Here is a 26,668-nt window from a genome sequence, read left to right as displayed (position 1 = left end):
GGGGCTGTGGAGTATTGTGAGCTGAACAGCAGAGCCCCACTCTCGCTGAATGGGCATTGTCATCTGGATTTCTATGGCTAACCAAAATACTTTCTCCCGCCGTGGGGGTTTATGGATTCACGGTGGGAACGGTATGCGTTACGCACAGCCGCCGGTGGCTCGCCTGCCTCTGCAGACCCCTCTGGTTGATTTGTTTAAGAACACACTTCAGATTTCAGACAATATATTGGGTTTAATCTTAATAAAAATGAAACGATATTGCATCTTCATACATGAATAATGAATCATTACATCAAACGTCAACAAACCAACAGAAAACGTTTATTCCTGCAGTGACAAAAGGTGGAAAAAGAGACATAGCAGGTTGAATGCGGTCGATAAAGGACTGTAACATTTCATGTTGTGGCCCATATGGTTCCCAGAATTTCCGGAATCCACAGGTCCAAAAATAGACTGCAAACGTCGAAGTCACCTCCATCAGCTTCTGGACAACACAAAACGCCTGTCCGGGATTTATTAGGGCTTCTCCATGCATGAACCTTTCTCCATCGTTCTTTGTTGCAGTCGGACTCTGTTGGAGTCCTCAACATGTCGGCGTGAGAGTGCAATTATTCTCAGTTACAGTAGCCTACACGTTTGTGCTGACGACGCACATCAGGGCAAGAGAACAGTGTAAATATACTTGATGGCAAGAGTTCCTCAAGAAAAAAAAACAACTTTAGTTACAACAGTAAACAATTCAAAACACTAATAATTTCGAAGACATACAAAAGCAGGTACCTAACACAGATACTCCTTTTTGTCGTGAGCTACCTCTTGTGGTTCATAGTCTTTTCTTTAATCTCCTGTAGATACAAAAAGGAAGTGTGAAGTTGCGGTCCGAGCGTAAAAAAAAAGCAGAGGTGCTTCCATTGATTTTTCAAAGTTCATATTTCTGATTTTAAAAAAATGCTGGTGCAAAGATAACGTCTTTTAAAAAAAAGCTGCAGATCACTTTTACGCACTTTTACGCACCGCCTGCCCCGAGCCACACAGCTACACGTAGTTCCTCTTGTCATAGTCCCCGTTCGGAGTGGCTCTCTTGGTCTGTGCGTATTTTACCGAGTATCCCGAGTTCCCGCTGGAAGGACAGGAGCAGCACAGCAGCGTCCCCCCGATCAGCAGCATCGCTGTGGCCGCCCAGCCGATGTACAGCGCAGCGCCGATCTCCCTCTTCTTGGATGCGGGCACCTGCGGATTGTAAAAGTCCGATATGATGCTGTTCGCCAGCCAGCAGAGAGGCACCAGCACAAACAGGCCACTGAGGATGTAGATGACCCCTCCGGCGTTCACCACACGGGCTTTGACGTACTCGGTGCGAATGCAGTTGGTGCACTGCGCCCCGGCGATCGTCACCATGAGCCCCAGCACGCCCATCACCGAGGAGATGATGGTGAGCGCTCTGGCCGCCTGCAGGTCGTGGCTGAGGGCGAGGACGGAGTCGTGCACCTTGCACTGCATCTGGCCCGTGCTCTGCACCACACACGACATCCACAAGCCGTCCCACATTGTCTGAGCCACCACGATGTTGGCCTCGATGAAAGCCGTCACCTTCCACATGGGCAGTCCGCACGCCACCATCACCAGGAGCGAGCCAACTACGCACAGCGACAGTCCCACGATCTCCAGTCCGGCAGACACCATTTTCGCACTTTAACGTTTAAGTCTTTTAAAAAACTTCAAAACTCCAAACTCTCCCCTAATTGATCTTCTTCTTGAAAGCCAAGTGTGTTTCTGCTCTGTATCTCTTCCCTTCGTTCTCGCCTCGATGTACAATCAAGCGTCAGATGTTCATCCCTGTGCTCGGAGACTTAAGAGGCTGCAGCTCTGCGTCTCTTTGTTGGTGAGGGGATGTGAAAACAACTGGAACCACAGTGGCACCGAATCACGAATATCTGCGGGGTAGGGGGGGGTGTGTGGACTGGAAGAGAAACTTTCCTCCAATCACATGTCGCCGCATCCTCACGGGACCAATTGAAACGCAGGCAAGTGGTGAGGCTGAATAAAGCGGTCCAGAGCGCATTGTGCGTTTGAACAGTTATAGCAGAGGAGAGGGGGACGAGGCACGCGGGGGGTGTTTGATGGTATGTCGCTGAAATGCAGTGGTATGGTGAATCAGGGCGGTTGTTATGGATTTTTCAGACATGGAGTTTAATGGCACTTGTCTGCGCCGAGAATGGCCATTTCACACCCATTGCGTTAAATGTATGAGGCTCTTAATTGGCTCACACACAATGTCAGAAATAATACTAATAAGAAAACTAATAAGAATAATTAGAATAATAAGAATAATAAGAATAAGAATGAGAATAAGAATAAGAATAAGAATAAGGATAAGAATAAGAATAAGAATAATCATAAATAAGGTAGATAGATTCATTTTCCTCAGTCTCTTAGAAAAAGGGGACAAGAAGAATGGTCGCTTTGATTTGACCAAATTTACATCACACATTAGTTACAAAAGTTGTATGATGACACAAAATAGTTTTTGTTTCATTACAAATGCATGTTTGCTTTGATTATTCACTTTGTTTAGTTTTGAATTCATAGCAAGGATTGTGTGATAATGAATGTTTTGTGTTTATTATGTATTATCTAACTTTTATATTATGTTCTTGTGTATATGTATTTATTTGTGTTTTAATATTTTTTCGTAGGGTGGGCAGTGATGCACCACCCGAATGATTTGTCATGACCCCTAAACAATAAATGTGTTTAAATTTACAGTTAACTTACATTTTCCACCATTGGATTTCAGATTGTAACACATTCTGTGAATTTATATGGTTTATGGACATATTTTGGGCATATGGTCGATATCAAAACATAATAATACACAATTCGACATTGTGAACCAATACGAAATGTATTTTTTCACTTTGTTCACTCTCCAATTTAGGATTGGCAGCTGGAGTTTTCCTGTTTTAATAATACAGTTCATTAAACTTATAGTATTTAGATGCATTAAATAAAAGCATCAATACCACAGTCTAAAATTACACCATTACAATTCAAAGATGCCACTCACGTAAAAGCATGTAAGTAAAATCAGGAAAATATACTTGAAATATCAATCACTATTAGATTTGATATAATTAGTTTATTATCACTCAGATGTTGAGAAATGCAGGGACTTGGGGTTATAGCTAGTTTAAGTTGTCCAATCTTCAAACTTCGTCCAAAGGAAAAGCTGTGAATGGTCATATTTGAGAAACTGGAACAACTGAACGTTCTTCATCGAGAACAATTATCAATATAGCTGATTGATTTCTATGGACTATAATTGACTTATTTATTGAGTTGTGCTTATATAGACTGTTATATATCTGAGATAGTGCACAATCGCTCAATATAGGAATAACAAGTCAGCTACAGTCCCACTGAAAAGAGGAATAGAAAATTAAAAATGGCAAATAAAAAGAATATATTCTGGTAAAATACCTAAAAATGTGCATCCTGCTTACTTCAGTCAATTACTATATAAGGTTTTCCATGAAGTTGGCGGGCAGAGAGGAGTGCGTGAAAGAAACTGAAACACTTCAACAGCCATGTTGGATCTGACAATGAATGTGTCTCTACTGCTCATGGGCACCTGTCGTTGAGCCGTAATGGCGTCGGTGGCGCAGCTCGACGGCCGTTGGCGACGAGAAGCTTCGCGGACGAGGGGCGGACGCTCGGGAGCGGTTTCCGGGTTTCCCTTCCTGGGCTGGGACGGCGGCGAGAGTCCAAAAAAAAAAAAGCTCCTGTTGATTAAGAACAATTCCGCTGAGGTAAGACACTGTCCGCTGGTTACTCCATGTTGTCGTGTGTGTTTGTGACGGAGCTGTGAGGTTCAGTCGGAGCCGGAGGAGGAAGATTCTCCGGAGCCGAGCTGGCAACAGGACACCAGGCGCGGTAACAACTGCTGCCTGCTAAAGTTTTTGACATGTCAACTTCCCAGAGCTGAGTTTCTCTCTCACTCCGTCTATTAAAAAAAAAAAAACACGTTTCATAGAGGAAATGGATGTTTTTCGAAAGGAACTATGGCGCGTAACTGATGGTGCAAAGTTTAATGTCATTGTCCCAGTTGTTGTTGTGGTAAACTCAGTGACAGACAGACTGGGTGTGGTGGAGCAGATCCACAGGCCTCCACACACACGTTACACACACACACACACACGCACACCAAGTGGGACTGAAGCTCATTATTTGTACATGTCTGACACAGTTAGACGAGTGAAGGGCTCCTCCTCTTCACATATTCAAATCCATGATCATAAATCCAGTACTTTTTAAACACTTAAAGGGATAGTTCACCCAAAAATGAAAATCCACTCATTATCTACTCAGCACTATGCCGATGGAGGTGGTGGGTGAAGTGTGTGAGTCCACAAAACACTTTTGGAGTTTCAGGGGTAAACAGCGTTGCATCCAAATCCAATACAAGTGAAGTAACTGGTGACCACTATTTCAAACGTGAAAAAACGACAGAAAAGAACATAAAATGCCTCCATGCTGCTCCTGTGGTGTCATACAAGTGTCTGTAAGCCCCGACATTCAAATCCGACGCAAAACTATTTAATTTACACCATGTTTTTAGCCAGACATTTAGGCTAAAAACTTTGTGTAAATGACGCTGTTTCAGGTCGATTTTGAATGTTTGGGCTTACGGCCTTTTATACTTAGTTCTTTTTACGTTTGAAGAAGTGGTCACCATTAACTTCAATTGTATTGGATTTGGCTGCAACGCTGTTTACCCCTGAAACTCCAAAAAGTGTTTTGTGGACTCAAACACTTCACCCACCCCTCCATCGGCAGAGTGGTGAGTAGACAATGAGTGAATTTTCATTTTTGGGTGAACTATCCCTTTAAGTTTCTGTTGCCTCATTGTCTCAGTTCATGTTCTCATCGGACTTCACTGGGCCTCCATATTCCCAAACCCGTTTCGTATCGAATCTGCATGAGAACAACCATTCTAAACATGAACTTTCACGAATTTCCTGTTTAGTCCTCTTGTGAAACATTCCTGGCCTCTGGAATAACTTTCTATCATCGATCAGTTCCTGACCTTTGGTTGAAAGGCATATTTGCGCAAAATGAATTTGGTGTTTGGACAACTTCACAATAACACTGGGAAACAATAAAGTATTTCAATGATGTGTCTGTGGCGGAGGGCCACCATTGAAGAATTATCATCAATCTTTGCTTGTGTTCAGTGAAAACGCACATATTTCACTTCCTTTCTCGCTGGGATGTGAACATTATGGGCACCATGGTTGACTGGGTGAGCTGTAATCTCCGGCCAGCAGTTTCCCTTTTTATTTCACAGATGAATTTGATATCAGAAGGACAACCTCTCTCGGTACTGAAAGACGCCCCATGCCTCCGATCCAGCACCTTCACCCCTCTCTGACCTTTCCTCTTCCTGCGACCTCTTCCCACAAACACTGGCACGGCACAGAAGCGCTGGGGAAGACATTTGTCTGACACTGTAAACCACAAGGGGATGTTTCCTCCCGTTTTTCACTGGGGTGTGAATGGAAAAACAAAACTTGATTCACGTCGACAAACCCAAGTTGACGTGCGCTATTGTGCCAAAGGCTTGAATGATTTTACACAGCAAGACATCTTTATTCACGAAACTATATGTGGAAAAACCGGAGGAAGAAACGCACATTAGAAATAACTTTGATCCCTCGTTTTATTGTGTTAACAGGAAAACTGTCTTTTTGAAAGTTGAGTTATTTTCGCCCACTCTATGCTGCAGTCGGTCACGTAAATTCTGTGAATATTTCTGGCTGTCAATGGGGCTAGTCTTCAGTTTAGGTATGCAACTAACACTTTTTTTTTTTTTTTAAGCTGAAATTGTTCAATTGGTGTTGATCAAATTTGAATTTTATCAACTTTTTTAATGACCACTTTGTTGTTTAAGTTATTTTGTTTTATTTATTTTAAGTAAATTATCAATCTTTTAATGAGATAAACTTCTAATTTAATACTTTTAATGGCCTTACATTAAAGTCAATTCATAGTTTGGGGTTTTTACAACATAGCTGGACAAAAAAAGGACAATTGATAGGTGCCACCTTGTGCTTGAGGATAGTGTGATAGTGTTTTTTACAGTTTTCTGAATGTTGTAAAAATCAAATGACTTGTTGTGTGATCTAACTATTGAGATCTTTTAGTTGTATCTCTACATTTCATTTTCTACATTACTGAATCATGACTGTTATCAGCCTTGGGGTTGGATAATATGAACTTAGTCTTGAGCAAATATAATTTTATTTGAATAAGGTATTGTGAGAAAAAACAAATTGTTTTCACGGAAAAACCAATGAGTAAAAACGTATAACTGTATCTAGTGATGTATGATATACAACAAAGTAAATAAATTAAAAGTTAAAGTACATCATCACATTGATGCAAATGTTTCAATATTGCTGTAAATCAGTTCAGCTCACTCTTGCTAACTGATTTAAATTTGCCCACAATATTGATATATGTATCTATGTGTGTGTACATATATACATGTGTATATACAGTATATATACACATATATTTCTCCGTTGGTTTGCAATAATTACCTTTTGACCAAACCTACACATTTTACCTGACTTTCAGTTTTAGTTTCACATTTAATCATTTAACCTTTTCCACCTAAAGTCCATTGTACCAAACAGCAGCTGGGATAGAATAACAAATTGTTTCTATTCTATGTTTTTAGTCATTTCCTTTCCTGTGCCCATTATCATTAATGTTACATCCTGTGCTTTAAACTCTGTGTGAGCTGGCTGCTTTCCTCCTGTTTGAAAGGCTTTTTTATTCCGCCTATTGTGGCTTTTTTCCTCCTCTCTATGGTCTCATAATTGTAAGTGTTTTTAAAAGCACGACTTTAACACCAGCATAATATATTTATTACTGTTGACTATTGCTACTGCCTTTGGTCTCCAAGGGCGACATAATTACAGCCAAGGCCCCATATCAATGGGTATTGTTGTTTATGTCTGTGTATTTTACATGGGCCAAACATCACTTTATTATGCCGAGTAGCTCCAGGGTCCTTGTTGCCATGATCACTTGCCAGTAAATTACCATAATTGTTGTGATGCCACTGAGTTAACAAAATCTCCATGGTGTGAAATTATTGCTTCAGTGTTTCCAATAAGAACAGAAAGTTCTTAATCCACGGAGGGTGGGTGTTCGGACCCTTGACACTGCCTGTCAGGAAGGTGAATAGTTCTGCTCGTACTGCTGCCCCCTTCATGGCTTCACTCCAGCCAATAAATCAACTGTAAATGCCTTACATGCCAACAACTTTGGCTTTACTAAGGTGGCATTTTTCCCTTTTGGCTCAAACAGCTTAATCTCCCCCATGTCTGGCCTGTTGATAGACGTGTGTATGTGTGTGTAAGCAGCTCAGCAGCCTGGCCGGTTAAATGGCCATTATTAAGAGAGTATTATTGAAGTGTGCCTCCCGCCTGTCTGTCCTGTTGTGTTGTCTTTGTGATATTACAACTGCGATATTTGAACGTTTTAATTAATCTGCTGCTGGACTAATGCTGGTTCCCACAGAGCCCGTCAAAGAATAGAAGGGTGTGTATGTGTGTGTGATACACACGGATAAGCTTGTGTGGGCCGTTACATTAACTTAGATGTTCATTAATAATGAAAACACATTTTTTGTCATGTTTCAGGGCTGAAACCAATGTTGTGGCTCAGAGGATCGAAATGCTGGTTGGTTGGTCAATCCATCACTTTGTTTCAGGTCGGACTTGTTTTACAGTTAAAAGTCTGAAAAACTACTGAATGGATTTCTATGAAAGGTGATAGAGATATCCATGGTGACCGGAAGATTCATCTTAATGACTTTGGTGACTTTTCCTCTCACACCAAGAGCAGGTCCAAGTTTTTATTTATCTAGTGAAATATGTTAACACTCAATAGATACATTAGCGCAGCACATTATTCTGTAAAGAGCTTCATGTTCCCCAGAGGATATATCCTTATGACTTTGGTTTTCTTTATCATGACTGTAAGGCTGATATTTTAAATTTACCCCTACATATGTTGGATGGATTGCCATGATATTCTGTCTATACATCAAAGTTCTCCTCAGAATACATTTTAATAACTTTGGCGCTGCTTGGACTTTTCATTTAGTTTCATCATCAGGTCAAAAAGTGGTGGAAGATGATGAACATGACAAATATTTAAGCTGCCAAACATAGCTTGACCATAGACTTGTAGTCTTGTTTTCATTATTCATTTCATTATACACTTTTACAGATATATATTTCTATTTTATCAAAAATAATATTAAAACCATTATATATAACAATTATATTTCATTGGGTTATCCCTTCGGCTGGTGTCTCCCCTCGCTGTCCTGCTTGTAGCCAGTCCTGAATGTGGTCAGGGGTGAGGCACGTGTTCTCCCTCCTCCCCAGCTGAGCTGCTCTGTATAGGAAAGGCTTCAGGAACCAGAGGGATAAACAGCCATTGTTCCACTTGTGGGCTCGATGAAACTACCCTGTCAGTATGAGAGATCTCTGGCCTCTTTCATGTAGATACAGAGGGCCCCCCGACTACTGCCTAATGAATTTAACAGTGTGAAATGGTTCCCCAAATGAGCGAGGTCAGTTCGGGTTCCCATGCCGCCTTTTTTACCATTACGTAACCAGAGTGCATCTCCGTTTGGCAGCACACTGCAGCCTGCCTCTTTCTAATGCTTATCACACTCCACCTGTCAAGGGCCAGTGTGTTGGTGATAAAATGGAGCCTGTTCTTCCTGCTCAGTCATTATGTGGCTAATTTATCAAGCGAGCTTGTTGCTCTGTCGTCTGCTCAGGGTCGTAGATTTGGGCAGGAGCAGGGGGTTCTCTAGGCTGCGACAGTTTAAATGGTGTATAGGAACAAACCTGTTGCCCAGAGCTCTTAATCTCTGCTCCTTCCATATGATAGTATTGGAGAACAGTGTCGTCATCGGCCTGAATTAACGTGGACTCGATGTGCAGAGTTGTTCAAGTCACAGTTTACAACATAAATATCCTGAGGAGGAGCTGTGCTCTATTATATAATATAGGATAATATTAAGGAAGATTAGTAATGGATAATTAACTGTGGGTCTTTTGCCTATCTGATTGCTGACTGTATGGTTGGGAAATATTATGATGTAAACAAAGAGACAATGTTAATTGGGTTGGTTGGGTTTTATTTTTGTTAAATACTGTAATTGATTTTTAGCGATTTTTACCCATTACTAATCTACTGTATGTGAAAGTTGTATGAAGTTCTCAAGTATTGCTGACAATAATTTTCCTAGAGTCGGATTAAATGCCTATTTTAACAGTTACCTTTAAAGTGACCTCTTGAGAAATGATTTCATCAGGATTCCTGGAAGAAGTGATTTGCTGAAGCAGTTTTTATTTTCCTTCTAGGTGTTTTTACCAGTAAGCTCGTCAGACGTCCAGTAAACAGTAACGATGTCTGAGAAAGGGAAAGTAAGTAACAAGATGAAATTGCATGAAGTAATTGCGAAAGTATGAAACATCGACAGAGTGAACAAGAGGGTTCTGGTAAAGCCGTGGTGATTAAGACTCATGGTACTTGTAATCTCATGCACACACACTTACACAGGCATCCAGGGAGGATATCCTGTATAAATGCTAGTGTTTCATAGCTTGGCTTTATTGCCTGTTTCAATTTCTCAATGATATGCATCATCATCAATCTCACTTCACCTTTACAAACACACTTTCCCTCATAAACTGATGGAAAATGTCAGGAGAGAGTTGGTTAGTAGATTTACTGAGTTAAAGACACTGTGAAATATAGAAGATGATATTAAATGACATAAATGCTGTCCCTTTTTTACTCAGTCATTACTTGTTCCTGAACTTTATTTTTAACAATATCCTTCTATCTTCTGCAGTTCCCAGATGCGACAGGTTATGTAGGTTTTGCCAACCTTCCAAACCAAGTTCACAGAAAATCTGTGAAGAAAGGCTTTGAATTTACCCTAATGGTTGTAGGTGAGTGACCACTCTTTTCTTATAATGGAGACTTCAGCTAGTGTTCTTTTGAGAATAGAGCTTTATTTGTCATTCTCTTTGGTTTTCAGGGGAGTCTGGTTTGGGCAAATCGACACTTATAAACAGCCTGTTTCTCACTGATCTCTACCCTGAACGCTACATCCCCGGTGCCGCAGGTACACTCCCCAGTACACACACACACACACACATACATGAACGTGCACAAAAACACACACTGTAATAATACAGAAATGTCTGCTGCAATGTCTCCAGCAGAGCAGTGCTTCAAGAGGAATGCTGGGAATGCTTTAGTCTCAAAATATGACCCTGCCCTTCTTATGACTTGACTTAGATTAGGACTTGTTCTGGCTTGAAAACAATTATCCGTGCCCCCCCGGGTCAGTATGTACAGATAAGAAAACATGTAGTCCTTTTTAGGTGTCAAAAACCCATGATTTATATATATATATATATTATGTATTATTGTTACTATTTTGTAGTTGTGTTGTGTTATAGTTGTGTTGACTCAGCCATTGGACAGTGGATCATTTAATCATACTTTTACTTCCTTCCCTTTTCTTGAGCAATTTCCCTGCAGTCATTAATAAAGAGTTGAGAGATTGTGATTATTATTGTTCCTGGGCTCCACAGAGAAGATTGAGAGGACGGTGCAGATTGAAGCATCGACCGTTGAGATTGAGGAGAGAGGAGTGAAGCTTCGTCTCACTGTGGTCGACACCCCTGGATACGGCGACGCCATCAACAGCCAGGACTGGTGTGTTTGTGTACTGTGGAGGAGTGATAATAACTTGGGACGTGCTTCCTGTCCAGTGTGGAGACTCATTCTTCTCTCTTGACCTCATACTCCCTTTCTTAAGTTTCATCTTAGACTCCTCTTCCTACATCTTCTTCCTCTGCATGCTCTATGTTTAGATTTCCTTCAAGTGTGTGTGTGTGTGTGTTTGTGTGTGTGTGTGTGTGTTTGCGCGCACGTGTGTGTTTACGCGCACGTGTGTGTTTGCGCCCACGTGTGTGTTTGCGCCCACGTGTGTGTTTGCTTGTCTGGTATCCTCATGCCAGCGCTGTCAATGTGGCCTCCCTGTCGAAGCTCTATTTCCTGTGGATGGACCTGGTGTTGCTGTATTTTTACACTATACGCTATGCTAGAAGAGTAAATAACTGAAGATTTATGGTACAACAGTGTCTTTGTGGTAATTTCGTGTGACTAATGAGGCTTCTATCCATTTCTCATCTTGTTCGCCTCTGACGTCAGCTTCAAGACCATCATCCAGTACATTGACAATCAGTTTGAACGGTACCTCCATGACGAGAGCGGACTGAACCGAAGACACATTGTGGATAACAGGGTGCACTGCTGCTTCTACTTCATATCTCCATTTGGACACGGGTAAACAAACAAAGATATCCACACACACACACTTGTATTCTTCCCAATTGAGTTTGTCATATCTACAGCAGTACTTCCAAAATTACCTGTAATAAAAAGACTGGGAAGTATATTTAGATCGTTCACATTGTGCTGTAGAATATATTACAATGATCACACCATACCACCAAGCAGATACCAAGGCAAAATCTCTGTCAAAATAAGGTAGCTGTTACATGCAAGTAAAGCTGCTGTTTAGTGCATTCATTTTCACTTGTAATGAAGAGAAGTGTGTTTATTGATGAACTTTGTTCCCTAGCTACACATATACATTTGACCTTTCAACCTCTGTCTCTCAGTGCTCCCTCAGTACATAATCCAATTGACCTCTCTGATGGTTTCTTTTTTGCTGTCTCTTCTTCTCTTCTTTTTTTTCTTTTCTTTCCCAGTCTAAAGCCGCTGGATGTGGAGTTCATGAAGGCCATCCACAGCAAAGTCAACATCGTTCCAGTCATCGCCAAGGCTGACACACTGACACTGAGGGAGAGGGATCGCCTGAAGAGGAGGGTGAGTTGGATGTACACATGCACAGCTGTCCCCTTTTTCCTGGATACAGTATACCATAATAAACTTTCCCTTAGATTAGACATTTAGATTTTTTTTTGTATGTGTTAGGGTTTTTTATTCCATCTTCATGTCTATGGTTTAGCCATTAGAAAATGGAAAAGCCAAGTGTCTGCACGTGCACACCCCTAAGCTTCCTACTGTTCCTGACACGAGTATCCATGAGTATCATTTAGTTGTGCTCTTGTTGTGTCGTCACTGTAAGTCTGGAAACCAGACCAATCAGGAAGATCATGTTTATTCTCTGATAATAAGAGTTACCATTATTTGCATCATGTCCTAGGTCAGAAGTATGTGGGTGGTGTGTGGGGCTTAAGTTGCAAATTACTTTTTCATCTCAGCCGACTCCACTGTGTTTTTTAATTGGAAGTCAGACTGTCTCCCCACCTGCCCCTACATGCCCGGACCTCCCACCTGCCTCTCATTCAGCTCTCAGAGCTGGTGGTCTGGCCGGCTCGGGCGGTTCGACTCACTGGATTCCAGCTCTGGAAGTCTGTTTTGTTCAAAGCAGTCAACAGCCAGAATACTTAAAATGGCTGATGCAGCATTTTAGCAAAATGAGGGGTCACAGTTTAAGGTTTTACAAACACACACCTTTCTTCTTGTATTTCCAAAGACAACAGGATGTCACAGTATCAAAAGCTGAGAGCTCAGTGATTAAGCCTGTATTTTAACCACGGTGAAAGTTGAAATTCCTCCGCTGCGGTGACCTTAAGAGGACCTACCAGTTTAATTGTACTCTGTAGTGTTGTTTTGTGTTTTGACCTTCCTCAAACCTTGTGTGAGTGTTCCTTTGGCACTTAAGATGAACAAAAACCATGTTTCCTGCCAGTGCTGACCCCCTCCCCAAACTATAGAAAACCCCCAAGCCTGTTGGCTGTTTGATCCAGCTGGCAGCGTGCAAGCAGGTCAGCTGTGTTGATTGGACTTTTGGCACACTTTTTGTTTAAATCTGTCCATGTTTTGCTTTTCATTCAGATTATTGTTGGACATCATATACTGTAAATGTGTAGCCAATAACAGCAGAGTGGGAAATTACAGTGTGGCAGCGGAAGACACTGCAACAGTATCACTCTGATCTGACTTCTTTGCTGCCGAACTGTCCACAACACTATCTGTCCAGCAGAGTTTATCACGTGCACTGCTAAGTGTACCCTTAACAGACATTTCCCAGTGTACACCAAGAAGCAATTAGCTGCCGACTTCAACAAAATGGACACACACACACACATACACGTACATTTTCCATAAAATTCTCTCTGGGAAGAAGACATGATTATTTCTGAACTACATTTTGAATTTCTAGAAGTACTGATGCACATTCAAAGACTTGTTTGAATTTAGTTTGACTGTATTTAATGAGTTCCTGGACAAACAATTATTGTCAGGAAATACAGAGGGTTAATTGAGCAATCTGCCCCCACATTTAGGAATGGCACTGTCCCCTCAGGAGTGTATATTATTTCTGCATTTGCTTTCTCAGTCACATTCTTGGCACACACAACTTTTATCTTCATCTCAATTTGTTAAAATAAGTGTCCTGCAATGGAGCCTCTGTGAGGATTAACATGTCTGTCAGTGTATTTCAAATACCGTGCAATTTATTTATGGATATTTTTAGTTTTTAACAGTAATCTAGTACAGATAGGAGAGAGGTGTGACATTAAAATATTTACTTTACTATTCAGGTATATTCAGAATTGATTTATCCCAGTTATTTATTTTTACATGTTAACATAGTTATAATCCCCATTCGTCTTGTTAAGTGTCTCTCAGGAGAACAAATGTATCTGTCTTTAGTATTCGTTGGTTCGATCAGATTAACTGAAGTGGCTCTTAGGTGTACGTGCCTGATTCCTGCCATTCAGTCTCATACAGTGCACTGAGGCACCAGGCCTTCCTTTGAGGTCAGAGCAGCCAAGAACCTGCCAGAAAGCATGATTGATATCCCCCTGTGTTTCTCCCATAGTTTTCAACAGTTTGTTTTTTGTAGGTTACTTTCTCACCGTTTTAAGCCATTTGTCTCCCAGTAAATAGGTCCCCCCCTCCTCTCAGGGCTCGTCCAGTCTTTTGTCTTATTATTAAGGGGGAAACAGCTTTTACAGAACAATAAAAGTTTCCTGCAAAGTGTGAAGACTGTTCCACTAACTAGATAGAACCTGCTGTCCCGTACGGCTCAGGCTCTACAGGACACCGTTCAGCCTTCATCCCCTTAGTTCTGCTTTCTTTATCCCCCAGACCTTCCTCTGCTGGCAGCGCCTCACTCAGCTACCTCTTACTTTCTTCCTCTGCCTCTTAGTGTCCTCTTTTTTAATTTTCTCTAATGCCAATTTCCTTCACCAGGGTCTCTGTAGTCACCGGCTCATTAAATGCCCCGAGGAGGGTATATTGAAGGGCTGATCCTCTCAGTCTGGGACCTTTCAGTCATATCCTGTGTGAGGCTTTACTCTCAAATTGCTTTAGATTTTTGTTTTGTATCTCAGTTTGAACATAGATGACAATATGCAGCTGGTTTATACTAGAATCCCAATGGAAGCAGGTAAACATTATTGCTGTTGTCTGACCTAAAGAGTTGTTTTTTTCAAATAATTCTATAACTACAACAATCAAATCAAATCATATCTTTTGGTTTGGGTAAAAGTAAATTTTCCGATGTGAGATTTTCTTACTACAACTTAGTTAACCCATGTTAATTTTTCTCATGCCGGTGAAATGCATCAATAACAAATAGCCACAGCCTACAAGTGGGAAAAAGCATCTTCAAACATCTAAAACCCTGCTGTGTGATAAAATGATCAGCAGTAAAACAGCTGCATTTAAAGCAGTGTAATACGCCTAAATTCTGATGAAAAGTTTGCAGGCTGTTCTTTTAAGCCAGAGGTCAGTAAGGGCTGGAGAACCCAGCTCCTCCTCTGTTCTCGCACCAGGCAGCAGACAATAGTTCAGACCCTTTTCTTCCCTCCACTCCCTTCTGTGTTCCGTCTGAACCTCCTCCCCACATCTCTTGTTGCTTCCCTCCATCTTCTGAATCTCTTCTCCCTTCTTCTGTTGTCTTTCCGCATCCATCTCTGCTCACCGTCTCCCATCCACAGCCCCATACGTCCCCTATGTTTGTCTCCTCAGCGGCCATATTTCACCCCTGGCCGAGGCCCTGTCATGTTTTCCCTTCATTGTCTGACTGGCTGTTGTCTCCCCCAGCCGCTCCACCACATTCCCGCTGTGTGAACCAGCTCTCTACGACCCCACTGGGACACATTATCCGTGGACTGGACTGCTCGAACTGCCCAGTATTGTCACCAGGTTTTCTTAAATGGAATTAACAGAAAGCGAAGCAGTTTTAACAAGGAAGGTAAACAGAGGGTAAAAGTCTGTGGTCGGATCTGTTGGGCAAGGACAGGAAATGATAAGGCAGGTAGAGGCGACTGATTAATGATATGTGAGCTTGATATTCATTTTTTCTTTGTACATGTCTCCACTGGTGCCCCATGAGTAAAGGTGTTGACGGTCATTACCTCAGTTCTCCCTCACTGCTCCTGTGTGTGTGTGTGTGTGTGTGTGTGTGTGTGTGTGTGTGTGTGTGTGTGTGTGTGTGTTTGTGTGTAATGTGTATGAGTCCCTGGTCAGCTTGTGCTTTTCCTGCCTGTGTTTCAAACACGCGGACATATTTATTTTTCTGCCCCCCCAGCAGTCATTGTGCCAGGGCATGCTCCAAGTCCCTGCAGATTTTAAAACAACAAATATTTTTGCCTCATAGAACAAGCAGCTCTATTACACACAATCATCGGCTCCCACTACACTGTGAAAACGGGGGGGGTCCTTGTTTGGAGACCGACCTGTAGCTATGGTTTCTGGACTTTTGCCTCGCTGCTAATGAGTCACTTTTAGCTGTTGGGTTTACCGTTGAGACCCTTTTGATTGCCAGCTCAAGTCACAAAACGTGGTGTGTGTGGATGAAAAAATCTTAAACTCGCACTGTCCCCTTCTAAATCGTACTTAAACACAAGATTACATGAATAGCCCGATTGTTCCTCTCCATGCTTTTTGATCAGAGGGAGAGGTGGGTGGTCTTAACTGTTCTAATACTTAGCCGAGACAATAGCAGTGTGGGTGTGTGTTCATATGTGGCCGTGAGTGTGTTGATCAGCATTACTCATATGATGCCTTCTCGTTGCTATGGTTGTGGGACTTCCTCTGCTGTTCCAGTCAGGATCGTCCACTGGCAGATAGACCTGGAATTCCCGTACATGTATCTTTAATCCTCTAAACAAAAAATGATTGTTTTCCATGTGCCGCTTATGTGTATTGGTTCTTTTAGTAGAAGATTGTATCTGAGCAGCCAGAGGGAGTCGCTCTGTAGACTCTGTGGACGTCACAGTGGCTGAAGATGGGAGCATATTTTTGACCTCTCCATTGTCCTCCTGAAGCAACAAAACTCTGCACACTCAACACGAAACACTTTTTTCTTCTCCTGGCACCAGATGATACCAATTCACCAAGCATATGAGAGTGTGTGTGTGTGTGTTCGATCGTGTAGGAGGTGTAAATCCTGCCAACCCCCTTAAATTAGGTATTGCTGGGGCTCTCTGACCCCCTCAGACTCCCTGCAGGCAGGAGTTAGTTGAAAATGCATGTAAATGTTTTGTTGATAGATGATGGTGGAGCAACTTTCCAATTGTTTCCCACTGTGAGAGTGAAAGAAAGCAGCCTGCGCTTGAAGCTTAAAATGCTTTCTACCATTCAGGACCTAGATTTACAACGGGAGAGGATGATATATCTCTCTTCTAAAGGGATTGGATTTCATGTGGGATGTGAGGCCATATTTCTGCTTGTCCAGAACTCATATTTCACATAGTTTATTGGCTTGGCACTACAGTATTGACTTACAGATAAATTCACAAGTGTAATTTTTATTATGTTGGCCTGAGGTGATCTTTTGTATAAAACATTGTGGGGAATCCATATTGTAACTAGAGTTGTGTTCTTCTACAGATTCTTTTTCTTATTTTAGGAAGTGGGACGCTATTGGTCACGTGGACAATGCTGCATGCTAAATTCTCTGGAAGTTAGTTTGGGTGGTTTTATGCAGCTGCTTAAATTCTGTGGTTGCATCACATCTCATTTTAGCTGTTTCCACTGTAGAACAATTCTGCATCAAAGTAAGGACATGAAAGAGGACAGAGTAATCACTTTTTATCCACTGGATTGGAGACACAGTTTGACCTACAGGAATCTCATAAAAGGACAGAGAGCGCTCAGGAAAAAGGACTTAATGCTCACCGTGGTCAATTTTCCTTTAATAATAAACTCTGCAGTCTTGGAAAAAGAGGGCCCCTGCCCCTTAAGGTGTTTTCTCAGTATGGAACAAGGTTTAAAACTCACTGAAAGCTAATCAGAATTACTACTTCTAATTGCAGCGATGCACCGTTTCAGTCCCCTGGCCGTTCTGCAGAAGCTGGCAGGCAGCAGTGAGGTTACATAAACATTACGTAAAAGTACCGCTGCTCTGGTCCCCCTGCGTCCCCCTGCGTCCCCCTGCGTCCCCCTGCGTCCCCCTGCGTCCCCCATCCCTGCTCTTCTCAATCGGAGTTGATTAGGTGCAGTTGGATTGTTTTGTTTTGTAGATGTTTTTTTTTCTCTCTCACACTGCATTGTTGATTTCCTATGACTGTTCTGGTACATGTTTCTACTTCCAACTATTGTTCGCGGTTACAGTTTTGGTCCGCTCTGTCCTCAGCTGTCACTGTGTAATTGCGACTGTGTGTGTGTTTGTGCACGTGTTCACCACAATCCCCTCCTTTTGTCCCTATGCTTTTTTCTTGGGCGGCTATTTGTTTTCTTGCAATGTTGTTTGTCGAACATTAATTTCTCGGTGCTTAGCAGGTGTTTGAGTCATTCATATTTTTGTGGGTTCGCTTGTGAGAATGAACAAATCCTGAAAATATTGTTCGCTCGGCAGGTTGACGCGATGAAACGGTTGATCCCTGTAATGATGGGTTTGCAGCCCGCTACATTATGATTTGAGGTTATGGTGCAACTGTAGACAAAATCTGCTTAGCCATGTCCCCCATGACTTCACCATGTGTAATTTTATCTATGTATAGAACCACATGTATGCTATATTTGGGCTGCACATAACCACCACGGTATGTTTAATACAGCTATTCCTGGAACAGAATCAGTCCGACTTTTCACTGGAATCACACGTCTGACATGATTCACCTGATCTCACTCCTAACCCATTTTCTTACTGGACGGCATCAGCCTCCACCCTCACACTCACCGTAACTGGCCAACATGACGAAACATTTCCACAAACAATGTTTCGAACCCGACGATGTGAGCCAGAAACATAAGCCGATAAATCTCAGGCTTCCTTTTCTAATTAATACTGAGGCAGAGTGTTGTGTGGCATTGTTTGTCCGCTGCCCTGACAGCCCTGAGTGGACCCTGCATGGCCAACCATAACAGCACAGGGAGGGGTGGGGGTAGGGGGGAGGTATTATAGCCCGACAGGATGATCATAAAGTCAAAATGGCTCCCACTGCCAGCATCTCTGTGCCAACAAAAACACACAACTACAAGGAGGAGGAGAGGCCAGTGTTACATTAGGGATTGAGGCTTACATTGTGTACAGTAAATCAGAAGGAGACAACAGGGATTTCAAGCAGGCAGTGATTTTGACATGGGATGATCCCTGAGAGGTCTTGATTATAGGTGTCAGGCCGTACTAAGCACACGTTACCGAACAGAGTACTTCAGGTAAACAGCCATTTTGAAGCTTTTGGCTTAGTTAGGTCTGGAAACAGATGATGGCAGACAGACTCATATCTGTGCAATGACCAGATGATGTTTCTAGATGTTTAATAGTAATTTGAAATATGTTACTGCTCTCTCAGTTACCTACGCTTACAAGGTTATATTTTCAAACATGTCCGGTTTTCTTTTGATTGTCGGCTCGATTGTTTGTCAGTAGAATTACTCAAAAACTACTAAACAGATTTATACACAACTTGGTGTAAGGATGAGACATGAGCCAAGAAAAACAACAAATAAAGTAAAAAGGGGCAGTTCCAGGATTACTTTGGTGAGAGGTGGTTTTTAATATTTTCATCGATAACCCATGGAACAAGTCATGAGTAATTTCTCTAAAGATGTTTTTTGTGCATTTCACCTTTATTGATAGGTCAGTGAAAGTGTGTAATGCGGAGATAAAGTGGGGAATCAAAGGGCCAGGTCGGAACCGAACCTGCGGCCGCACAGGATGACTCAAGCCTCAGTATGTGGGGCGACCACACTACAATAGTTATGAGAGAAAATCAGGCACATTAAGAGAACTGATATGTATGAATCTGTGCAATTTTGGGGCTTCATCAAATGTAAGGGGACTTTGGGCCTTCGCTGTGGTATCCGCTCTGCTGAGGGCCAATCCAGTTAGTTGTTCATTTAACTGATTTCTCAGTGGCCTTCCATTTAGGTTTTTCCTGTTTCATTGCATTTTATCTGAATTTATCAGTCTTATCTTCATGTGCGACTAGATTTGTTGTTTGCTTAGTTTTTTCCTGCCATTGTATCTCATGTGTTTATTTTCATACAACTTCCCAAAATTCTCCGCTCTCTGCCCCGCCACAGTGATGTTTATCCAGCCCCCATGTTAGAGGGATCTGTAAATTGTGTTTGAGCAAATGAAGGAAAAAGAGGGTCTGGTCTTAGGTCACGTTCTCCTGTTAGTCCTGCGAAGCCTGTTTGTTTTTAGACCTGCCCCACAACAATACCCGACTCTCCACGGCAGACACACTATCTCACACACACTTCGCACAGAGCTCACTGAGAAAACAAGCAGCAGCCATAACAAGGGCTCAAACAGGAGCTGCGCTCTGTAGGAAAACCTGCGCTCACTTCCCAGGCTCCTGGCTGACTCAACACTGTCCTATTATGCACTACAGTACATGAAAGTCCCCAAAAAGTCAGGAAAACAACATTTGACATTTTTGGGCTGCATTACACAAGACTGCATTGTGGATTTAAAAAGTCTGCTCTGGAGAGCACAAAAGAAAAATGCAGCTTTGATGTTTAGAATAATAAATACTGACATCTGTCCCTGAGGGTCGCAGTGAAGAAAGCTCCTTTGTTTTAACTTGTTTCTTCACCGGTCGGCCTGCGAGGGAAGCAGGGTGAGAACTCTGCTTCTGACTGTTTTAGAACTATTTCAGAACATACACACACACCTACACACACTCACACACACCTACACACACACAGGCCGTTATTATTTTTCACCTGTCTAACCTTCTCTGTCTCACCCCTCTTTCCTCCGTGGGGTGCTTTAATTAAACGTGTTGCTGCAACAACAGGTACTCACTCACACCCTGCCATTAGTCTGTTGGGCCATCTTACTTTCTGTTTATGGGTCAGAGCGGCAGCTGTCATTTTGTCCGTATGACACAGGTTACAGCGAATGCACCCATTTTACGAGTATACACAGTATTTAGATAAATTACAGACGTCTCTGACATGTCGGAATTAAAGCAGATGCACATAGTGGATATAGAACTTTGTGAAAACAGAATACAGGGGCCCACATGATAGCTGTTAGAGCGCACGCCACGTGGTCGTACCGCAGGTCCCTGGTTTGATTCCCAGCCGGCCAGAAGATTTACTACACCTCAATCCTCGTTTCTCTCCAACACATTTCTTGTCTCTCCATTTTCGCTATCGATCAAAGGCAGAAAAAAAACCCAGGAAATGAAATACTTTATGAGCATCTACCATACACAGAATTAAAGTTACAAACAGAGACTTTTAGAAGGAAAATAGACCTTAGTGGTAATGACAGTGACAATGTTTTACTGTTACAGTTTTTAAGTTAAATGGTTTACTGATCGTTTGTCTCTAGACTGTTGGAGTCTGGACTGAGAACAGGGTTCAGGACTCGAGTTTTCCTCGTTCAGTGGGACATGTCATGGAGTCTGTGATGAGGTCACAACACCGCCCTCCTCACCCTTCATGTCTCTCTTGTTTCCATTTCTCAGATCCTGGATGAGATCGCCGAGCACGGGATCAGAATCTATCAGCTGCCTGACGCAGACTCCGACGAGGACGAGGAGTTCAAGGAGCAGACAAGAGTCCTGAAGGTGAGGGAGGGGCACACAGCTGATGTCAGCTGCTCAAGGGCTACGTCAGACATCTTTTCTGGTGTAGTGATGGATACCATTCTCTCCCCATTCATCCTTTCTTCCTCTCTGACACCTTTCTTTTTCTCTGTATGTGTTTCTGTCTGACTTTCTCTGACCCCTTTGTTTTCCACATCTCTTTCCATCTGACTTTGTTTCTCTCTGGGATCCTTTGACCTTTATCTTCCTTCCCCAGGCGAGCATTCCCTTTGCTGTGATCGGCTCCAATCAGCTGATTGAGGTGAAGGGGAAGAAGATCCGTGGTCGTCTCTATCCCTGGGGAGTGGTTGAAGTGGAGAACCCTGAGCACAATGACTTCCTCAAACTACGCACCATGCTTGTGTGAGTAACCCCTTAGTGATAAAACTGCTTCAGCAAAAGGGTAATCTGAAGGGAAGTCTTCTGAAACCTCCTGAACTTCTTGCTCATTAAACTGGTTGTAAAGGTTTGCTGGAGAAACAGATCTATACTGCCTTCTAGTGTGTGAGGATAGGATTGCGTGTCTGTGTGTTGCAGGACCCACATGCAAGACCTGCAGGAGGTGACTCAGGATCTGCACTATGAGAACTTCCGCTCCGAGAGGCTGAAGAGAACGGGCAGGTGAGATGTGAATCTATATCAGGGAAACGGCAGATGATCTGGTCACGATTTAAGCAAAGTTAATAACATTTCATGTTTTTTCCTGCAGGGCTGCGGATGAGGAGGTGATGGATAAGGACCAGATCCTGCTACAGAAAGAGGCCGAGGTAAGAACTCCCACACACCTCATCTAAATTTTTGAAAAGCTGCAAAAACAGATGTTTAAAACATACAAAATGATAGGCTTTGATTTTTTAAACTTGGTATTATTGAAGTTCTCATTTGCCATAAGAACATTAAAGGAGTTATTGGTCACTATAATCAATTCCCCTTATACCAGGTGCTCCCTTCTTAATGCAAACACTACTGTAAGAAATGAGGGATAAAATCTACAGTTCTTCAATTGTTCTGTGTAAGAAGAGCCAAGCTGCATGAAGCTGCATCACTTTTAATGTTAGTACAGTACACAAATCACTTTTTCCCTGTGTTTTGTACAAGGCAACAGGAACACACTGGTGCTATCGTTCAATCAGCCCAGTAAAAACCACTCACATCTCTGACAACCGGTTCCCAATTCATGCAAGAGGCACTGTAATTATTTTAAGTATATTTTTCTGGCATTTTGCCTTTTATTATGATGGCAACACTGGATAGAAACAGGGAAAGAAAGGGACATAGACTGGGAATGAAATAGCAAAGTTCCTGCCTGTGCTGGATTGGACCTGGCTGCTGTTTTAACAACTCAGTCTTACTAGAGAGTACATGCTTATCAGTGAGCCCAGTGCTGTCAATAAGAATAAAATTATTTATTTACCTTTCAGAGACTCATTGGTTTCTGTTCATTTAGTGAGATATCAGAATCCACACAAAGAAACTTAAAACCTGCTCCTATAGCTGATGTGTCTGAAACACACATCTGCGCAGGTTTTTGTTAAAGTTATGGATTTACACAGAACAAATGTACATCTCTGCCATTGAAAGTAATCAGATAAAAGATTGTTTTACAAGTAAAATCATAATTAGCATCAGCTACATGTATATTTTCACAGGTAAAATATCTCAAAAAGTTAAAATATGGGAAATGACGATACAAGCATTTATTCAACGTGTGGCCCATTTTTGCGTTTGCATTTTTTTCTTTGTTCAATGCATCTAAAAACGTCAAGGTCAATCCAGGCAAGCTTTACATTCTTCAGTTTGCTTATGGTCTCTTTCACTGCACTATCTTCCATATGCATTGCTTTCCTGTTGGGTCATGGACCCTGCACGTCATTGGGCAATAACCAGCTTCCTGATTGCTTTTGATTGCCCTGTTTGTGTTGCTGCTGCAGCTCACCGTAGTGAGTGGGCAGGGTGCGGAGGAGCTGTTTGTAAACACTGTGCCCAGGCAGGAAACGCCATCACTTCCTGCCTGGATGTCCTGGCCCAGTTTTTATGGTGGGAATGACCTCAGTAATGTGAGGATCCCAAAACACAAGGCTGCAGAGACAGTGGTCCATTTGTTTTTATCAAGGTCTTGAGTAGGAGGAAATATTACTGCCACTTAGAGCTGCGCAGAATGACGTCACGTTTTATTCTGAAAGTCCCTAGTTTACAAACGATTTCCTACAAAGGAAATAATTAATGAAAGGGAAAACACAGACTGTTCAGTGTCAGTTCACAGCAGGTCAGCTGAACCTGTCATTATGTCGAATCTGTCTTTCTGTGTACATGTAAATTACAGACAAAATAAAACTCTGTAAATATTTATTCATTTAACAGGAACTCTGCACATTAATAATCAAACGGGGCCAGATTTGGTGAAGAGGCCAATTTTCAGCTGCTGTTTTCTGGTCAGATGTTAAGAAGTCATTGATACATTAAAAATTATGAAAGACTAGAGTCTAAAAACTGTTTCATTGGTTTTAAATTAATATTCATACATTTTTCCAGCCATTAAGATTATAATCGTTTAGTTAAAAAAGAGATAGTATTGTTCTACAGGAAATCAAACTGTTAAATGTCCTGTCTCACTGCCTTATGGGTTAATGTCTCTGTAATTAATGGCAAATTACAAAATGTTCATGCAAACACATAAAACCATGTGAAAAACGGGGTAAATAGTTTAATTGAGTATAATAAGTACCTCAAATGACCCGTGTGCATTTCTATCTGGAGCCACAAGATGGCAGTAGACATCATAGAGAGCAATGTTATTGTTTATTAGTCTGACCTGGGATGGCTTTCAAATATAAAAGCTTCCTGTTAAGTTGAATCCTGTAAATTCTGTCTTATGGAATTTATATGCAAAGGTATGAAAATATAAATTAAAAAAAATCAATATATATATATATATATATATCATATAAATTAAATTAGTCAGACTTGATTTAATCTGACATCATTAGCGCTGAGTTGGCTTTATGAACACGATTAATCTTGATTATGTTTGTATTCTGAGAGATCTTCTGTTTATTAGAGACATGAAACAAGTCTCCTCCCAGCAAAGGAATTTTCCCTGGAACGATCTGCCTACTTCTATATTTTCACCACATATAAAGTTTACTGGGCTGAGCTGTTTCCAGCTGGTTCAAGTTCTCATTACTCATCAGCCATTAAAGCAAACAAAACACTGAGCGAAGAAATAAACACGGAACCTTGTTTTTCTTCTTTCTTGTAGCTGAGACGCATGCAGGAGATGATCACTCAGATGCAGGCGCAGATGAAGATGAAATCTGACGAGTGAAAAGTTCGAAAGGAGCAGAGAAGAAAGCACAGTGATCTTAATAAACACAAACACACACACACACACACACACACACACACACACACACACACACACAGTCCTCCTCTGAATCCGTCACTGCCTGTGGCCCCCTGCAGACCCACCAGGAGCCCAGGATCACATCATCTTCATCTGCACACCCAATCATCATCATCATCTTCCCTCCAAACATCCATCAGGTGTTCACAAGTTCACCGTATTTTTTTCTATATTTAATTTGTTTTCAAAACCTCAAGACTCACTTTTCAAAAGTACGACCTCAATAATATTTGATTACTTGACAACATTGACATTTATTCATCATTTAGTTGTTGATCTTAATCGTGATCCAGAGAGCTGCCAGTGACAACGGTATGAAGAGAGGAGACTGTTTACAAACAAATATGCAATAATCCTGCATTTTGTTTAAGTCGAAGTCTCAGTTGACACATTTTCCAAGTATTTTGCTTTCATTATAAGTCTATTTTGAACATTTTTTAACTTAAAAGTGAAAAACAGTTTACTTATCATGCTTTTTATTGGATTGTGAGTCTTTGAGAATCCATCTTTGAACGGTTTCAAACTTTCAGAACGTGTTGGCTTCAGTCTCATCACGCGAAGCCTTTTATATATCACCACAGTGAAATGTAAGCGTGGTTGTGAACGAGGTAAACTGTCCATGTTTAGAACGACGAATCCTCTAGTGTCCGGGTTTCTGGGCAAAATATTTGCATGTAGTTGCCTTAGATTGGAAACCTTTATTTTTTTTAGAGACATTCAATTTGAGGTGAATGTTTGTCTTTTAGTTTGAAAAGCTGTTAAACAAATTTACACTCCGTGACACAGAGAAACCACCATTCTGTAGGATCATGCATAATTAAATTAAAGTGCCATGTTGTTAATATTTTTTTTATTTATCATCAACGATCTTAACGTCGGTGCCAAACCACAGACTTAAAACTAATCAAACAAGTCCAGTGGTTTATTGTGTATTTGGTTTAGTAACATTTGTACACTACATGTGCAGTTCTTAATAATACTGTGTGTAGCTTCTCCCATTTAAATATCCACTACTATAATATTTAACTGCTATTCGTGTAGACTCCCTCCAGCCTTCTGACTGTTCTCCAGCGGTGCCATCAAACTGTCGTGGACGTTCCATCAGCATTATTTTGTTTCTGTATTTTGCTCTCATGCATATTTGTCTGTTGTACTCACGTAGAAAACACAATTATTATTTCTTAATCAAATGTCAGTAAAGTCTTGTTTTTTTAAATGTCAACATTTTTTACATTTCTCTCTGCAATAAAAATGTGTTTAGAGAAAAAAAGCTTCAGGTACTGTCAGTTAATTTGTTTTTATCAGGTTCGTCTGATAGAAAGAAAACTAAGATCACATCTTTCTTGCTGAAATCTTCCTTGTTGTCCTCTTCAAAGAATCTAAATATTTAGCCAAAATTATTTGTTTTTTATTAATAAATTCCATGTTTAATGTACAATAGAAAATGGACCAGTATCTTCAGTGCAATAAATGGCACATAGTGACTTGTGGTTTATTTACTTCGGCTCATCAGACTTGTGAGCACATTTGTTTCTGATGTTTTTATCTTGACATTTAGAGATAAATATTTATCAATTAGCTGTTTACATGTATTTCTGTGGGAAAGATTTTTACTGTGTGTAAACGTGAAGCTTGGCGAGAACAGCACAATTTAAATGAAGAGAAATTCAAGATGTTTTTATTCATGTTCTCTCGTGTTGAGCAGCTGAAATCACCACAATATCATCTCAGCATCAGGGTTTTATTACAAAGCCTTTTCAAAAAGCAACGACATCTTTGTGAGAACCTCCGTAAAATCGGTGATCTGCTCTTTACTGTAACGACACCATGGTTGATGACATATTACCGAGGCTCCACGTCACTAACTTTCTACCAGAATCACAATTTGACATGTTTGCTTTAAGTCAAAACGTGTAACTGTAATGTGCCTGGGCTGGTGGTGGGGTTTTACTGCCTTTTACTATTACAGTTTGCACTTTGCTTATAATTTGAATGCTAAAATAGTGGTTAGGTGTCATGTGTTTCTTTTGGGCGGGGCGACACAGTCCCTTGAAAC

At 41.4% G+C, this 26,668-nt stretch overlaps 2 protein-coding genes across 2 annotated transcripts; one reads left to right on the top strand and one right to left on the bottom strand.

The window, feature by feature from the left end:
- Positions 1-212: 212 nt before the first annotated feature.
- cldn5a (claudin 5a) lies at positions 213-2,019 on the bottom strand. The gene has a single exon (XM_034595361.1). It carries the CDS (start codon positions 1,681-1,683, stop codon positions 1,036-1,038), a length of 648 nt encoding a protein of 215 aa, XP_034451252.1. The 5' UTR covers positions 1,684-2,019; the 3' UTR covers positions 213-1,035.
- Positions 2,020-3,670: 1,651 nt separating this feature from the next.
- On the top strand, positions 3,671-25,883 carry zgc:63587 (uncharacterized protein LOC393431 homolog). Its single transcript, XM_034594966.1, has 12 exons — positions 3,671-3,809; positions 9,456-9,518; positions 9,950-10,049; positions 10,139-10,225; positions 10,701-10,824; positions 11,323-11,457; positions 11,886-12,003; positions 21,090-21,191; positions 21,427-21,572; positions 21,747-21,830; positions 21,919-21,976; positions 24,469-25,883. The coding sequence occupies exons 2-12, from the start codon at positions 9,501-9,503 to the stop codon at positions 24,532-24,534; spliced, it is 1,038 nt and encodes a 345-aa protein (XP_034450857.1). The 5' UTR covers positions 3,671-3,809; positions 9,456-9,500; the 3' UTR covers positions 24,535-25,883.
- The last annotated feature ends 785 nt before the right edge of the window (positions 25,884-26,668 follow it).

This window comes from Hippoglossus hippoglossus, chromosome 9 (assembly GCF_009819705.1).
Source record: "Hippoglossus hippoglossus isolate fHipHip1 chromosome 9, fHipHip1.pri, whole genome shotgun sequence".
NCBI classification, from domain to species: domain Eukaryota; kingdom Metazoa; phylum Chordata; class Actinopteri; order Pleuronectiformes; family Pleuronectidae; genus Hippoglossus; species Hippoglossus hippoglossus.
The sequence above is the reverse complement of the archived record's forward strand: the minus strand, read 5'-3'. Positions and strand labels throughout refer to the sequence as shown.